Source organism: Anabrus simplex, chromosome 5 (genome assembly GCF_040414725.1).
Source record: "Anabrus simplex isolate iqAnaSimp1 chromosome 5, ASM4041472v1, whole genome shotgun sequence".
Lineage (NCBI taxonomy): Eukaryota > Metazoa > Arthropoda > Insecta > Orthoptera > Tettigoniidae > Anabrus > Anabrus simplex.
Window position 1 is genome coordinate 240,415,350 of NC_090269.1, and position 19,234 is coordinate 240,434,583.

The window sequence follows — 19,234 nt, forward strand, 5'->3', positions numbered from 1 at the left end:
CAAACATCGCCTTTCTAAATAAGCGATTCACGTAAATGTATGACAAGTAGCGAATCGGAGGCAGAACTCGGCAAGAACCGACAATGACTTGTGAGATGATTAATCAGATTTCTCTGATGACAGTGATTTGTACTCATGTTTCAATCCAAATCAGCCTTCGACATCCGGATTACAACACCAGAATGCTGCTTGCAGTTAGTGCCAAGATAGTGATAGTAGTGCTAAAGTTACATCTTGCATGACTAAAAACGCAGACAGACTGGCACTGTGTGACTCAAAGACAGTTCAAATTTAGATGAAAGTGATGACCAGCTACCTGGGCGAGGATACCTGAACAAAGTATGTCACACTTCCCTCACAGTTTTTCCTCCATGGAACCCCAAGGCCTAAACACTGCCCTTCACCTGATTAAAAACCAGTGGATTATTTTAATATGTTTCTTACAGCTGGCCTCTTGACTCATGGTTACCGAGACAAATAAGCATGCAAAGAACTATATTGCATCGCCGAAAAACGATCTTTCTCCATCAAGCAGACTTCACTCCTGGATTCCTGTGACAATGACGGACGAGGGTCTTTGTTATCGTTCCGTTGAATAAGGGTTTGAATAGAAAACCGACAAACAAGTCGTTCTTCGCAAAGTTCTTCCTGGTTTCGGCAAATGTTCACTCGAAGTAGATTTGAATCAATACTTAGCTTCTTCAATTTATTTGACAATAGTAGGTTGGCCAAGAACAATGAACTGAATTATGACACGCGGAAAATTTCAACCTTTATTAAATAATGTGAACAATCTTTTCCAATACTTTTAAACACCTCACCAGCAAATATCAGTTCATATAAACACCACCACATGTGGGGTATCAAACTTTGGATTCTCTGTGATCCAGTTTCAAACTATTGTGTAAATTTCCTTAGTTATAAAGGAGCAAAATCTCTGGAAGATGAACAAGAAGTTATAGAAAAAGGCTTAGGTCCCTCTTCTGGAGTACCTTTACAGTGAAGGTACAATTTTTTACTGGCACTCTTCGAGGCATATAGGAAAGGTATTCCAGCAGAATTGACACAAAAACTAGATGTGGGAAAAGAAGATATATACACTATATATGAGCAAAGGCAACATTGTCTGTTTGGCTTACAGGGAGAAGAAATCCCAGAAATCCCCAGTAATTTTACTGTCTACAAACACGGAGATAAACTAAGATAAAACGGAAGCATGGGCAAGACTGTCGAGAATGATGTGTGACTACAGTAGGTTAATGGGAGGGATTGACACGTATGCTATAATGATGTATACTTATCTCGACGAGTGGCGCACAATAAAATATTGGAAGAAAGTGGCATTCAATATATTTTCCAGAATGGCATTGAATGCGTACATCTAATATAAAGAAAACTGTACTAAACATAGGTTCAGTCATGCCAAGGAACCAGTTTTTGTCTCGATGTGCGAGGAATGGTTCCAGGAGAAGAGGAAATCAGCATCTGTTTGGCCTTCAAATGATGACTTTGAGGAACATTGAGCTTGCTGAACTCCCAGTTAGAAAGGAAAAAAAATGATAAGTCATGCAGTAACACGGAAGGAGTTAGGAAAAGATCCAGAACTGTGTGTACCAAATGCCAAGGAGGAGGCCATGGTATGTGCATTGCAAAACATTTGTAAATAAGTTTCTGTAAGTATGGAACACAAGCAGGAACATTTTAAAACATTATTGGGTCAATTTCAGTGTGTTATGTTGTAGGTATGTATTGGTGTTATTCAGAGGTTCTGGATTTGTATCTATAAAGTGCAGGCAAACAATCTGTTTATTTCTGTGCTGGTTTTGTGACTTCAGATCAAGTTGGCATTGACAATACAGTAGAAGTCCGCTATAGCGAGGATTCATAACTGCAAAAATTTTACGTACTATTCCAGATTGTCGTTATATCTGATTTTACATGTAATTCTCATATTTTGGTCCATATTGAATTGTACAATAAAGTCAAAGAAATATTAATGTTTATTTATTGCACCTATTCAATAAACAAAAAGTGATTTTAAATTATAGGGACATGTTTCGCCCTTTATTTAAGGACATCTTCAGCCTAAATCTCAATCTGAAAGAAAGGGGGAAAAAAAATTCAGGATCCTGATTGTTCTTAATTGTGGTTGATTTCTTTAAAAAATAAATTACAAATTAATGTGAAGATGATGTAGGAAATAGTTAAGATATTCTTAAAAATAAAGTCTTAATAAAGTCTTACAAGCAAATAAACGCAATTTATACACTTTCTTGAATGTCCTTGTCTAAAAATGTGGCAAAGAGTTGCATATTGGTAGTTCTATAAGAACGCAAATTGCTACGTTGAATCTTGCAAAGCGGCGCCCTGTGGTGGTTGAGGGCGTTAGAGAAAAGTTTGGATCCTAAACAGTTCAAACGTCAGAATAATAATGAAGAATGTTGCTGATTACTCCAAGTGGAGTTTAATTTAAATACAATTTAAAGCTAGTAATGAGACATTTCTGCCACTCAAATTATGCTGTAGGGGCAGTTCTCTACACAAGAAGCTACAGTCGCTCCTTCCAGCTAATATTTAACACAGCTGCTTACCACTGAGCACTCTTCTTCACTTGTGCTTTAAGAAGACTACAGATTTATCTCTTCACATGAGATTTACAACAATCTAACCACTTTATATGTTATTATAAACCCCACTTATAGAATCAAGCATTTCCCTCGCCCCTAGTTCTTTGACTTTATACATGATTTTTGTAAAAAGTCAGGAAATCCCCCCCATACACATTAAAATCAGTATGAAAAGGCAATCAGTTTACTTGCATTTTCGCGGATAATATTAAAACTACAGCTTACTTGTCTGTTTTTCGAAATCCAATACTAATTGAAAGAGTGTTTAATTTCATTGTGAAAAAAATATATAATATTACCGAATTTCTCCGAATCCAAGACAACCCTCAGCTTTTCCTTCCAAAAATTTTAATCAGGCTAAAAAGTGCTTTGTAAAATCATACGATTGTCTTTCTTATACAGTACGCATTTTTAGACTATTTGTAGACACCAAAAAATGGCTTTAGAAATGGCTAATTTTTTTGTGGCTGTACAATTATGCTTTATTTCAGCGGGTTTAATAAACATGAACTTAAAATTGGCATTATAATTATAATATCGAAGGGAACTCTCTGAAAATTTGCCAGCAATATACATTCCCAGAGATGCCAACTTTCAAGAAAGGCAATTCGTAATGTAGCCGTTCGGGCACCGGAGGGGGGGTGACGGGCGAGGCGGCCGTAGAATTTTCTTTCTTCGAGATCTTACTAACGTACATATCATTGAAAAATTAATGAACGACATACAATTCAACCAGATATTCAAAGACTGACATAAAGAGTGTATGATTCTTACCCGCTAAAGTAACAGGTGATCTGCAGTACATATCTGAGGTAAATTGAAGGATCATTTCTTTTGTTGAGTACTGCAGTTGCTGCCCTTAGCAGCTTGTAGTTGCTGTTTGGTAAACGTACACTGGTGACATGCTATTCCGTTTGATATCGTGTGCTTCCTCTGCACTAACAGAGCACTTAACAGTTCGGTGTTCAGGTTAGGTAGCGCATACCTATCTACTGTAATATTTGTCCCAAATGGAACATAGTCATGAAGTGAAAATGAAGTGAAAAATCTGCTGTAAATTAAGCAATACCGTCGTTACTAGAGAAATATGTATACGTTCTTACGGGCTTTAGACAGGACTCACTTATGTTGTATTCCGCTTCTCGTGCCGTCATTTGTTTCTTTCTTGAGGTCCAGGGAGTGCAATGTCTGTGAATTCTCATTATCTTTGTCCATATGACTAGCACGGGCAGTTCAAACAGCAAAATAAATATATTACTTTTTTGTTGAAAGGAAAATAGCATGATCCCCGGACCAATAAATATATCATTTATGAATGAGTTAGGGCACAAAACGAATGAGCAACATGAAGAAAACGACACCTAATTAATACAAACAAATTCAGTGAGCAAAGACATCACACACGAAAGTGTTGGACAAAAAAAACACATACGGAAGCGCTACGACGTAGCAGAAAAAAAATAGTTGTAAGGTAGTAAAGTATGTATCCATATCATTCTCTTCAAGTAAACCATGGAAGATAGGAAACTTAAAAGGGTCCACCTTTTCAATACAATAAATGTTATAGTTTAATTACAACATATATTTAAACTTGGAACTAGTTTCGACGCTGTTTGGCGTCATCTTCAGCCAAAATGTGGGAAATAGGCTAGCATGTAGACATTTATATTACACAAGGCGTTACATTAAACAATACACATCTTACGAGGAGATAAAAAAAGATATTTCAACAGTCACGCACGCAGTATCCACAATGATACGGAGTTTCTCACCACTTCGCCGCCAAAACAAAGGCAAAACAACTCGCATATTTCAAGGAAGTCTGGTCGTGTGACGAACAAAGACAACAGCTCCGCAAGATATACCGCTTCGCAGATGCCGATTTCTCCGGTAATGTAAGCACACACTGAGTTCGGCGGGAGAAAACTCGAAACATTCTCAAATGAGGGACAGGAAAGGGGTATAAATGATTACCCAGAAGTCTAAAAATAATATTCTGAGAATTAAAGTTGTAATGGCATTCCTTGTCTGTACTTTTGAACACCTCATACACTTAGGTTTGAAAATCAACAAAAAATCGTAATTTGAGGTGTGTGATTCGTAAAGGCGTAATTGTGATGGGTAATTCGTAATTATTACGATTGAATCGTAATAGTTGGCATCTCTGCATTCCACATCTCTACAATACGACGATCCATCAGAAAAATATTCTTGTTTACTGTTACTTTCACTCAGCGTCAGATGTAACTGGCTACCGCTACATGCACGTCTTGCTTGCCGGATTCAGCCAAATTCAGCGGCTAGCGATGTATAGGCCTTAATCGCAGACTTTGAAAATCGCGCCCTTGCATTTTTGTGCATATACCTCAACATTTCATCGACTTCTTTAAAGCGTCCTTGATGCGGGCCACGGAATGCATTTTTTGTGCAGTACACATTTTTTAGCTATCTTTGTCTTCATGGTAACGCCGAATATTGGCTTTAGTTAGGCCTATGCGGTATTTTTTTGCGGCTGCACAATTATTATACATTTCCGAGTGTTTAATAGCCATTGACATAAAATTGGCATCATAACATCGACGAGAAGCGTTGAAAATTTGCCAGCAATACATGTTCGACATATCTTTACAATAACTCTTATCCATCAAGAAAATATACATGCTGTACATAAAACCACTAAGCGTTAGGTACAGCAGACGCGTTATAACTGTGTTACTGAGTAGCCGTGGCCTTTCTAAGAATTCGAAGGCTCGCATGTTTTGATGCCATTCTGCAGATTTGAGAAACGTTTTTGTAGAGGATAATAGAATATCATTCTCTGTACACTATTTCCCGAGATCCAGTGACGTTACACGCAGGCACTGTACAACCGGTCGCCGCGGCTAGCGATGTATGATAAGGAGGCGGTCATTTATTGTCAACGAGCTTATTGCGAAAACGTGTTATCCTCTTTCATTTCAAATTTTCTTTACAGAACAGCAGGGGTGAAAACAGCGTGGTTACTGCGGTGCTTGTTCATTAATAACAGGCCCCGAATGCAAAAGGACCTGTGATTTTTCACACGATATGCTGATAAAAATAAGTCATCTTGGATTCGGAGAAATGGGGTATCACTCCAGAGGCTTCTGTGGCAAACATTTCAGTTTTATTCTTTAAACGGCGTCACCTAAACTAAACGTATATGTATAATGAAATCCTATTTGAAACGCATGTAGGGAAGTGATAACCACCTCGCTAAAAAATTGACATAGGAATAGCTTTCCGAAATTTAACTAGAAGCGAGAAAATATAAACCATCCTTTGAAATCGGTGATGTACCCTGCCATATCTTGAGGTGTATCACATTCTTACTTAATTTCAGTATACGGTATAACATTAAAATTAAGAGATCGTTTACTTCAGCCTTTATTTTTAACGAGGTAACAACTGCTATCGGTCACGTTATTTACACACTTATTATGAAAATGTGTTATCCTCTTTCATTTCGAATTTTTTTTAGAGAACAGCAGTCGACAGGTATCACTAATCGACTCCGACATCGCCTTCGGATATCGACGAGAGTGTTTGCTGGTGGGCATAGCGAGAAAACTATATTGAAAATTATCGATCGGATACAGTATAATGACTGGGTGTATTAATATCAGCAACGGGAAAAATCGAGCGTGCATAATCGCTCGTAATAACAGATGAGTTTAGTGATAGGGCTCTCGCTGTTACTGAAGGATAATACACAGTTTAGTATAGGAATTTTGAAGGGACAGACAAAAACTATCGTTATAATGGGGTTCTTGTAATATGCCATACTCGCTATAGCAGACTTTTACTGTATTTTGTTAATTTCAATCCAAAAAATTTGTGATAATACAGAAAATGAAATATGGAACATAATACATTTGCCATAGATAAACTTTGCTTAGTTTAGAAGCTACAGATATTTCGACATTTTAAAAACATTTTTAGTGTGTATGTAAAATACTTTTTATTTTTAAAGATTAATTTTATTCAAACTGCCTCCGTTTATATGTCATAAGAAAAAGAATATTTTTCTCAAGATTTTGAAAAAAGATATCATGAAGATCCCTTTATTACAGACTAAGTTATAGGTTTCTGAAAGGAGATGTGAAAAATATGCCTCGAACGCCTGTCTTTTTACCATACCACATGCTAAACAGCTGGTCTTCTTAGTGGTACCATCCTTTAATATATCCCGCCCCAAAAGGGTTAATTAAGCTGATTATGAATGTGAGGCAGTGTAAATTTATAATTATAAAATAAGTTTACTCTGAATACAACAAAATTGGTTTTGGTTGAGTTATTTAGTAAATGATGATGTATAAAGTGTCCCAGTGTACATTTATGCAAGTTGATATTTATACTTTCTCTTATTTTGAAGTAATGCCCATGCTTTTCCGAACTTCTTGTGCTGGTATTATAAGGTCACAAGTGCAAATTTTATTAATATAAATCAGATTATCTCACATACAATTGCATAAATCAAAGCATATGTATATCAAAGTAATAAGTGTATAAACCAAATTAATTTTATTAAACAGTTACTTCATTTTATGAATAATCTGATTTTGCATATAAGAAAACCTTTCTAAGCCCTCACGAAAAATTTAGCTTTTTGAGTTGTGGCCTTGTCATTCTCAGTGTGCGATACATAGGTTAACACACAACGCCCCCAAATTTCAGAACAGTAACAAAATTTGCCCATCTGATCGCCAGGCGAGAGATGCATTCCAGGTGTTCCCAGACTTGCAGAAGCCTTAGGGAGGATATATGATATAAGACGAGGGAGAGCAACCAACTACTTTTGCCATGAAGGGAGACTGACTCGGACTGAGTACGGTTAACTAAATCATCTCTATAAAGAATACTGGAATACATTCAAAATATCAAGAACTTGTACATAAAAATAATACAGCGCAACCTGAAAAACAAACTTAACAGTGCAATAAGTATCATTCAAAATACCACCATTATTTAACCTTGAATGACTTACCGTAGTCCATTAAAATAAAACAAAAACACTACCACGGGATTGGACTTCAGATATCATCCACCCGCTGCACAAGAAAGGAGACAAGCTGGACTCTAACAACTATAGAGGGGTCTATCTCCTGTCAGTGACTTACAAAATCTTCTTCAAAGCATTGCTTAAGAAAAGTGGAGGCACAATTAGATTCCTGCATAGGAGAGTACCAAGCTGGATTTAGGAAGTCAGATTCTGAACCTCAAAACTATCTTTACCTACAAAAACCTCAGCACCTCACCCTATGTAGCAATTTTTGTTGACTTCCAGAAGGCCTATGACTCGGTAGACAGACAGTCTTTGAGACGTTGACTGAAACTGGACTCTATAAGAAGACTTCGAATCTTGTGAAGGCTACCCTAACGAACACCATGTTCAAAATCAAATTCAGTGGGGTATTATCAAAAAGCTTCGAGATCAAAACAGGTGTTTGACAAGATGGTTTGCAGAGATGCCAACTATCATGATTCAATCGTAATTACGAGTTACCCATCAAAATTTCGCCTTCACGAATCACACACCTCAAATTACGATATTTGTTGGTTTTCAAATCTTAGTGTATGAAGTGTTCAAAAGTATAGACAAGGAATGCCATTACAGCTTTAAATCTCTGAACATTATTTTCGGATTTCTCGGTAATCATTTATACCCTTTACCTGTCCGTCATTTGAGAATATTTTGAGTTTTCTCATGCCGAACTCAGTGTGTGCTCCCATTACCGGAGAAATCGGCACCTGTGAAGTGGTATATTTTGCGGAGCTGTTGTCTTCGTCACATGACCAGACTTCCATTCAAATATGCGAGTTGTTTTGCCTTTGTTTTGGCGGCGAAGTGGTGAGAAACTCCGTTTCATTGTGGATACTGCGTGCGTAACTGTTGAAGTATTTATTGCGATTTTAGTTGCCAAATTTACATATATTGTTCTTGTAGGATATATGCTAATCGTGTGTTACAAAATGCAAAGGGTTTGAAATAATGAAGCGATTTATTGTGCAGGACGTTACAGTGATTAGCGACGCTAGTAATAAACCAAAAGTAGTTCAAAAATTTAGGGAGCAATACTCGAAAGAATGGCCCTGTTTATTGCGTTCCTCAAAATCTCATTCACGCGTGTTTTTGTAGTGTGTGTAGCTGCGAATTTTCAGTAGCGTATGGTGACGAAGAACAAGACTGAGTTCTGTGCTAATATGAACACCGGGTTACATAGCGCATACCTATCTACAAAATGTCTAATATTTGTCCCAAATGGAACATAATAATTGCTTTTACACAAATACACTCCAAAATATGCGGTAAATTAAGAAATAGTACGAAATGTTTTACTTGAAGAGAATATGGATACATACTTTACTACATTACAACTATTTTTTTTTTTCTGCTACATCACAGCGCTTCCCTATGTGTTTTGTTTGTCTAACACTTTTGTGTGTGATGTCTTTGTTTACATTAATTGGGTGTCATTTTCTTCATGTTGCCCATTCGTTTTGTGCCCTAACTCATTGATAAATGATATATTTATTGGTCATGGGATCATGCTATTTTCCTTTCAACAAAAAAGTTATATATTTATTTTGTTGTTTGAACTGCCCGCGCTAGTCACATGGACAAAGATAATGAGAATTCACAGACATAGCACTCCCATTCGTCAGTGCTAGCCCTGGACCTCAAGAAAGAAACAAAAGACGGCACGGGAAGTGGAATACAACACAAGCGAGTCCTGTCTAAAGCCTGTACGAGCGTATACATATTTCTCTAGTAACGACGGTATTGCTTAATTTACCGCAGATTTTTCACTTCATTTGTGTAAAAGGAATGATTATGTTCCATTTGGGACAAATATTACAGTGGCATTTCGTAGACAGGTATGCGCTACATAACCTGAACACCGAACTGTTAAATGCTCTGTTAGTGCAGAGGAAGCACACGATATCAAACGGAATAACATGTCACCAGTGTACGTCTACCAAACAGCAACTACAGTACTCAACAAAAGAAATGATCCTTCACCCTACCTCAGATATTTACTGCAGATCACCTGTTACTTTAGCGGGTAAGAATCGTACACTCTTTATATGCCAGTCTTTGAATATCTGGTTGAATTGTATGTTGTTCATTAATTTTTCAATGATATGTACGTTAGTAAGATCTCGAAAAAAGAACATTCTACGGCCGCCACGCCCGTCACCCCCCCCCCCCCCCCCCAATACCCGAACGGCTACATTACAAGTTGCCTTTCTTGAAAGTTGGCATCTCTGGGTTTGTCCCCCATCCTGTTTAACTGTCTGCTGGAGAAGGTCATTCAGGAATGGAGGAACACACTAGCTGACAATACACTCTTAGCATCAAGCATGGAAGAAGCTACGTACCAGTTATCCTCCCTCGAACGCATAGCAGCTAAAATAGGGCTGAAGATATCTGTCAACAAAACAGAATTTCTGACCAACATCAGAGAAGCACCAAACTTCATTTCTTTGGGGGACAAAATAATACACAAGGCCAACTCATTCAATTATCTTGGAGAATGGATAACCCAAAATGTTAATGAGGACCTTGCAATGAAGAGTAGAAGCACTAAATTAGAAAGAGCTTATCATCTTTGTAAGAACATATACAAGTCTAAATCCCTCTCCTTGAATCTTAAACTTAAGACACTACAACACCGTAGTAAGACCATCTGTACTGTACGCCTGAGAATGCCTAAACATGACCCGGAAAGGACAATTCAGAAAACTGGAACTGAAAGGGCGAAAGATCCTCAGGATTATGGGTCCCATTAAAGAAGGAGATGGGTACCGAACCAGGCACAATAGGAACTGTACAGTAAAATAGAGATCATTAAAACAGCTATGAGGAAGAGAAGACTAATTAATGTTCTATGGTCACGTAGTCAGGATGGACAGCCAGAGACTCACTTCAAGGATCTTCAACACTGTATCTAGAGGGAAAGCAACAAATCCCAAATGGACGAATTTAGTTCGGAAAGACCTACAATACCTAAACATTGATCACATTGACATTTACAACCAAGATAAGTTCAGGAAGTTAATTAAGACATCTGACTCTCTCTAGTAATAGTAATAAATTCGTGATGTGTTAACGACGTCACATTGTATTTTTATTGAAAAGGTGGACATAATGATCCTCAATTTATAGTGTGACTCTCTCTAGTCACTAACAGCTAAATCACTGCGTCCAGGAGTAGGGGTGATAACGGACTCAAGAAAGAAAAACATCCATAGCGCTAGAATGAAGGAATACCGTACTGGGCTAAGGAGAAAAAAGCCCACCAGAGTTAAGAACCACGCGGTCCATCGTAGGCCTAAACGAAGAAAAAAACAAGAAAGGAGAAAAGAATGACGACCTGTAACCCATCCGCTTACCTTATAAACATCAGTTCCTGACCTTTAATCATTTAAATGCTGGTGTTTATAAGGTCCATGCAAGACTGTGCTTTAATGATAATATCACACTGCAACTACTGGCTCAAATGTTGTCAAACTTTTATAGAAATACTCAAAAATAATGATTTCAATGGAATGTGCTACATTACAGTGAAAAATGTAAACTATGCACTATAAACTCACCTAGTAATTCATGTTAGTGTGGATTATCTTGAAGCATTCAGGCATGTGAAGAGCTACTTCGGAGATCTCGCACTTCCATGTTTATAATACCAATACAATGGTCCGTTATTGGACATTATAAATTTTCCAGCTAACTCATTCCTGGTTGCCGGCGTTTCGCCCCCGTGTGCTAGGTTGGGCTCGACAGTTGGTGCCTAGCACACCTACCAAGACGCATGGCTAGTGCATACCGTGGAGGCCACTGCGTAGGCTACTTGAAGCAACCAGCAGTGCCAATGCATTATGAGAGACTGTAACTACCAAAAATTGATGCCTGCTTGGCCATCAGATGATATAAATGTTGATTCCCATATGGAATCTGAAATATTTGTCCCGAATGAGTAAATTTATAATATCAATATTGGTATTATAAATTTACTCATAAACACAAATATTGGGGACAAATATTTCAGATTCCATATGGGAATCAACATCTATATCTTCCATGTTTAGGCGTAATTTTGATATTTTGAAAAACAGGATGTACCCCAGGAATTCCAGTGAATGGTATTTTGGTACGAATACCTTGCAATCGACAAGCTGATTCCCATTTCCATTCTTCAACTTTGTCTTTTTTTCCTTATAGTGCATCTGAACATTTATGTTCGTATTTCGTATTATTTACATCTGGTTCTTCACTCGTGTTACTATCACTAACTTCACTAGCACAGATAACATTCACATCACTAGATTCACAGGAAGAACTTTCAGATATATTATAATCTTCTTCACAATCACTATTCAGTAAAATATCCACGACTTCTCGCTCGGTAATAGCCTTGCGTGTTCTTATCTTGACTCACTGAATACCTGTAACATCAGCTCAATGCTATCTTCAATGTATGCGGTTAATCCCCTAAACATTATTCAAATACAGCTGAAGAGAATTCCTTCAGATATAAAAAATTATTGTAATGCCATCTGTTGAGTTTTTAATGTACTACCTACCCTTTACTGTCAATAAACCAGAACGCTGCATTACCCCGTCTATTCGACGGTTAGGTAAGCCGGGCACAGGCTCGCGCACACCGTTGATTCGATGGTTAGGTAAGCCAGTGGGTTAAAAACAGTATGAAAATTACCACTAGACCAAAGGATACAAAGGTTATGAACTAGCTGAAAATTATATTTACCATACAATATAAATGATTCTCACCTGGAACTCGCGAACTTCCTCCCGAAGAAACCTGTATGCCTTCTGCGCATCCTCATCAGATTCAAACGTCACATACCAAGAGTTATTGTGCGCAAATTCACATGATATTAACCTAGGACAACCTTCACCTGAAAACAATGCCTGAAACCAAAAGTCATACTTATGAACTGTTCACTGAAAACAATACCTGAAACAAAAAAACCATACTTATAATCATTTTATTTTGCCAAGAAGTATACTATGTAGTCACTATCAAGTTTACCCAACATTATGAAACAGAAATTGATTTCGGAAGATAAAATTTAAAAACGTGACTATTCACCTTTACTTCTTCTAATGGTGTATTATCTGGTATTTCACGAAGAATCACTATACATCTTTTATGATTTGGCCTCACCTTTTGGCCTTCTTCATCAACTTGTACGTTAGGCGATTCTGAAACAAGCAAGCAATGCAGATAGAATGAAAATTTCTACATCAGGAAGAGATTTTAAATTTTTAATAAGCAGCGTATTCTTCTTCAAAATATTATCTTGTTTATCTGAATGAAGAGAAAACCTTGAAATAATAGGTCATGGACATTAGGTTAACAAGTACCGTGAATGAGTAAGATTTTACGAAGTGAATGTAACCTAATAACTAAGGCTCAGATTTTTATGACGTGCCATTCTTACATACGTTGTTGAATTTTAAGTTATTGCAATATTCCTGATTAAATATCCACTTGTTAAGTGAAAAGATCCACCTATTCAACACTTTTTATATCATACATTTATAGAATACATGTTTTGTCTGCTAGGGAACTGTGCGTCATATATAGTTGTCTTCAAGATCTATGTAGGTGCTCGGCATTTTCTTCGAACTTAACTGTCAGATCAATTACAGCAGCACATCCTTTCTTTCTGGCAACTGCAATAATCTCCAGTCAACGTACACAACCTCCTGTAGCAAGACAATGAACTTCCTCACGTACCTTCAAACCGAATACCTTTAATTAATTTGCAATAATCTTTCTGACTGAGTTACAACTCACGTTGCTTAGAAGTTCTCCATAACCACAAGATCCCATAATATGCACACTGCGAAGGTGCAGCGACAGAGCTTCGCTGTTACTTCTGTAACTGTTATGCACTCTTGTTGTTTTGTCGGTTTTATACTAATTTTCTTTCCTTCGTTGTAGTTCTATAATTCTTTCTCGAGTAGAGTGTACTGCATTGGTAAATTATTTCATGTATATAGTGCTGTGTAGCATGTTATTCTAGTGATATTGTCATTTGAGTGTAGTTATGGTTGCTATTTGAAAGTCTGGTAGCAAATCTGGATGTCCATGAAGTGGACAAGCCTGAGAAATGATCTATAACCTAGTTGCTTGCCAATGAGAAAACGTTCATAAAAATATATTATTGTTGCTTCAAGACGTGAAGCAACGAGGGTTCTGAAGTCACTGGTGAAACGTATAATAGCGGAAGGTAAGACGTCTATGGCCTAGAGTCACCCACAGTTCTCTACACCTGATGGCAAGAAAACTGTCCATAAGAAAAGGATCGAAACAGACGACTTCACAAAAGGTGTGATACGTCTGAAAGCGAGTTAATTTTACGTGATGAAAAAAACCTATAGCTACATTGAAGAAATTGAACAACGTGTTAAAATCAGAAAATATACTCTACTGTAGCTGACAGTATTTTCGAAGGTTATTGAAAGAGATGGGGTTCGGGTAGCTAGGTGCCATAATTCTCAGAAGTTAATAGAAAATCCTGATATTGTGGCATGGAGGTGAAGGTACCTCAAAAATTTGACAGTACAGAGAGAATGGTTGGAAAATAGTGTATTTAGATGAGACTCCTTCATTCTACTCATTCTGTCCCATCATTCTGGCAATCTGATAGAGCGCTTGGAAAAATACTAGCTACAGGGAAAGGTCCTTGCATTATTATTGTGCACATTGGGAGAAATAATACATTTTCTAGCTAACTCATTCCTGGTTGCCAGTGTTTCGCCCTAGTATGCTAAGTTCCCTATGGGAATCAACATCTATATCATTCAAATCGAAGTAAACCACAGGTGACTACCGTGTCGACATCAACTTTACCAATTTTTCAATCTGGGTGGAAAGGTAACTGCTACCAAACTTAAGTCAAAACAGAGTGATAGTATTCGATAATGCTAGTTATCACAGAACACACGAGAACAGGAAGCCAACACTATCGTCGCTCAAAAAATACAGTTTATTGGGTGTACACACACCATCCTCTGTGGGCATGTATATTGGAACAGTACATTTCTTTGAAATATGGTTCAGAGCTTGGGAATCTTAAATAGATCCATTTAACTTCATGCTTAACCCTTTGCCGTCCCTCCCCTCCCCACCATTTAAAAGGGGATGCCCGTCCGTAATTACCATATTTTCTGACAGGGTCCTTCAAATCACAATATGCACGACAGCATAAATACCACCCTTTAAAAGAATATAACTAGAAGTCAAACGAATGAAAATATAAATAATTTATTTTGCATTTCGGTCCTGAATGATTAATGCATATGAATGTGTACTCGCCCTAATTCTGAATATCCACATTTCGCTCCTGATGGTATTCCAAAAAGCACCCCGTCCTGCACAGTGGTGGATTGCACTGCTTACATCTGAACATTAGTTTGTTTGCCTCTCCTAGAAGCTGCGCTATTTTTCATTTGTAAACACAAAGCACACACTTTGGCATGACCAAGTATCTTCACAAGAGAACAAAGTAAATTAGGGGATGTACAGCTGATGGGTAAACTTATTTTCCTGCCCGTATCTTTGCGAGATGTGAAGATCCTGATCAGCTGTTGCACCAAGTTGCGCCAGAAGTTCAGAAGTTTCCACGAGCTGTGAGAGCGGGTCTGTTCCTCGTAACATAAAGAAACTGTTCACGACACACTGTGATAGTACATATATCACACCCTTGCACTATATTTAGAAGTGAGAGAGATTGTCAGTATTCGATTTATTATTATTATTATTATTATTATTATTATTATTACTATTATGAGTATTTCATTTGTATATTGTGTCATTTATATTTGTACGCTGGAAGATCTCCATATATAGGTACGAGTAATTTGTTTTGTACAACGGCTGGGAAAACATTGCTAAATTGAACTTGGAAACTTTGCACAAGTCATGTATATATCCCAGTCTGATGAGATGAGCTTCTTGTTGTACTCCAAGGGCCGATTGTATAAACATCACTGACTGGAGATCAGTTTTAGTCTAAGTCCAGAAAATGATCTGAGATCAGACCGGTGTCGTGTTGTATAACACTGATCTATGATCAACTATTCGAAGTTCAATTTTGATCCCAGTTCATATGTGAGCGCTTGGCAACAGCGCAAAAACAGTCGAGTGTGACGAGTCGCAATTGAGCCATGTGAATGTTTTCATTCGTAATCCTATTCTGTGTGCTGAGCAAAAGAAAGAAATAAAGCAAAATGACCGAAATATTTGTATTGAACAAGTAAGTAGGGAAATCATACATTAATCCTGTGTTATGTATGTTAAATTTGTCGGCAAGCAATAGGCCAAATGGTAATACTAAATTCCCATGAAGGGAATTAGATATTTTTCCACGAATAGAACATATCAAAAATCAGATCTGAAGCAATAGGCCTACACTTCTTTATTTCTTCTATTGCAGGCCCCTGCTTCCAAATCAGCTGATCTCCACACCTCGACCTCGAAAACAGCTGATGTGCTCACGAAGTCACGGTCGCCTGGCATAAAATGAAACCGAGATAATGAAATTTAAAACATGGAAATTTTAATGAACATGAGAAAGTTGGGCCTGGACAATAAGGAAGACTGGGTTTAATTGCATAGTACAGTGGCGTTATTAGACGCATATAGTTGTAAAGTAGCCTACATTATGTTTTTGGCTATTTTTGTTGCAGATAAACTGTTCGTATAATTTAGTTTGAACCGCTTTTCGTAATAGCCAACTGTAATTTTTTTGTAGTGGTTCATGTTTGTGGGTTACTGTAGTCACGTCCTAGTTCGTGAACCATGGGCAACAGCTGAGTGGCCTAGTAAGTGGTCCTGAGAGTCGGGATACCAGTTGCTATGGAATGGGAGTGGGAATCTCTGACATATTCCGAGTCGTGGCCCTCCTTGTGCTCAGGCGGCTAGGACTACACAATTCACCGGTGGTCCATAACCCGTTAGAGGAGAGATCCTCACTTGGACTATGTGCAAGTAGGGCAGCATCCTGCTTCATGAATTTACCGAGCTCAGAACACTTTAAGCAAACCTCGGACCTATGGGAGTAATTGAGTCCCACTCCCATTTGACAGGCGAGGGACTCCTTGGAAACAACTTGGCGAACAAAATGGAATTCGATGGGGAGCTATCAATATTAATGGGGCTTATGGAAGAAAGAAGGTAGAACTTGCTGAGTCAGCAAAGAGGATGCATCTGGATGTGCTAGGAGTAAGTGATATTCGGGTAAGGGGAGATAAGGAGGAAGAGATAGGAGATTATAAAGTGTACTTGCCGGGTGTTAGAAAGGGAAGGGCAGAGTCTGGGGTAGGGCTCTTTATCAGGAATACCATTGCACGCAACATAGTTTCTGTTAGGCACGTAAGTGAGTGAATGACGTGGGTAGATTTGTCAGTGGGAGGAATTAGGACAAGAATTGTAAGTAAGTAATAAGTAAGCAAGTAATATGTTTTATTTATCCTGGCAAAGTTAGGGATGTACTCCCTTTCTTACACTTAACCAGTCTTAACCTAGAACACTTAATAATAACTACTGATGACAATAATATGATAATATGGGCAATAGTAACAGTAATACCATTAACAAAAGTAACCACACTTAAAAAAAAAAAGATCATATCATCTATGATATAAATCGTACGTAAAGTGCAGAATATAATTATGAATAATGAGTACTAAGAGTATAATTATGAATAATGAGTACTAAGAATATAACTATGAATAATGAGTACTAAGAATATCATTATGAATAATGAGTACTATAACAACTACTTAAGAAAAAGTTTAGAAAATATATACATTTCTACAGTACACCGAAATATCGCCTTCAGTTGAGAGGTGAAGAGAAGGATTAGTAAGAAGAAGAATATCTGTGAAAGGAAGAGGGAAATGATGATGAAGAGGCGGTAGGAGTAGGTGTTTTCAGGTCATAATTTTATGATTCATGCATGTTTACCTAGTATTTCGACACAGGCATGTTTAAAAGCTAAGCTGCTGGACATGCTTCTGACGTTCACTGGTAAGAGATTCCATTGTCGGGCTGCGGTAACGGTGAATGATTTCGTGTAGATTGCTGTTCTGTGTACAGGAAGGGATAAACACATGGTGCTGCAGGATCGGGTATTTTTGTTATGGTCTGTGGAGAGGAGCTTCATTCGATCACGGAAATAGGCTGGTTGAGAACTTTTAAGAATAGTATGCAAGAAGCAAAGAGTATGAAGTGTGCGTCGTTCTTGCAGGTGAAGCCACCCGAGCCGCGTGTAAGACGGTGTGACATGGTCAGCGTAACGAAGTCCACAGATAAATCTTACACAGGCATTCTGAGCGCACTGTAATTTCCTTCCCCAGTCTACTCCTAGGTTGTTGTAAACTATGTTGCAATAATCAAAATGAGGTAATGCGAGTGATTCAACAAGAATTTTCTTTAGTTTAAAAGGGAAAGTGAATTTGAGTTTACTGAGAAAGCGTAGCGTTCCGTATATTTTCCTACACACAGATATAGTTTGGGCAGACCAGGACAGATGTTCGTCAAATATTATGCCAAGATTTCTTACATTTTGGCTATACTGTATGGGAGTACCACTTATGGACAACTGTGGTAACGCTGTTCGATTGAGCTTGAAAAGTAATTTAGGGTAACCAATAATTATTGCCTGGGATTTTGATGGGTTTAATTTTAATCCGTGATTTCTGGCCCATATATCTATGGTCATCAAGTCTTCATTCAGGTGACGTGTTTCTGAGTGTAGGTTTTCGGGTTTGCTGTGTATATATATCTGTAGGTCATCAGCGTATAAGTGGTATTTACAGTGTTTTAATCCGGAAGATATGCCATTTATATACAAAGATAAAAATAGGGGGCCCAGTAGAGATCCTTGTATTCCTACGTCGACCGTACGCCAATTTGAATATTCATTGTTGTTATTAAGTACACACTGCTGGCGACCGGTGAGATAGGATCTGATCCACTGGAGTGCACTCGCGGAGAAATTTAAACTATTTAATTTGGATATAAGTATGTCCCTGTCAACAGTGTCGAAAGCTTTACTAAAGTCCAATAACGCTAGAACTGTCAGTTGTTTGTTGTCCATAGCTTGCCTTATGTCATCAGTCACATGTGTTAATGCACTGCAGGTGCTGTGATTCGGTCTAAAGCCGGACTGGTGGATATCAAGAAGATTGTGTTGAATACGATAGTCGGTAATTTGCTTGTGAACTATGAATTCTAAAGCTTTTGACAATATGCATAAGATGCTAATCGGCCGATAGTCACCGACGTCCTTTGCAAGTCTTATTTTCGGAAGCGGGCGAACTATGGCCATTTTCCATATTTCCGGATAAGTCCCCTGTTGCAGTGAGTAATTAAAAATATTCACCAATGGATAAATGATGTGGTGGAGAATTTTCATGAGCATTTCATGGCCTATATTATCTACGCCCCTAGCCCTGGTCTTGATGCGTTTTATTGAGTCAATCACTTCTTGCGGTGTGACGTGACTGAAGTAAAATTGATCTTTGTGGAGATGGCGTATTATCATAT

The 19,234-nt window shown here is 37.9% G+C and overlaps 1 protein-coding gene across 9 annotated transcripts in view; it reads right to left on the reverse strand.

The window, feature by feature from the left end:
* The window catches only part of Larp4B (La-related protein 4B), a 965,589-nt gene that overhangs the window by 298,374 nt on the left and 647,981 nt on the right, over positions 1 to 19,234 (reverse strand). For all 9 annotated transcript variants that reach the window (XM_067147303.2, XM_067147309.2, XM_067147307.2 and 6 more), the window contains 2 exons: positions 12,764 to 12,876; positions 12,442 to 12,582 (listed from right to left, as the gene is read on the reverse strand). In XM_067147303.2, the coding sequence (XP_067003404.1) occupies positions 12,442 to 12,582; positions 12,764 to 12,876 (254 nt within the window). The remainder of the gene's footprint in view (positions 1 to 12,441; positions 12,583 to 12,763; positions 12,877 to 19,234) is intronic.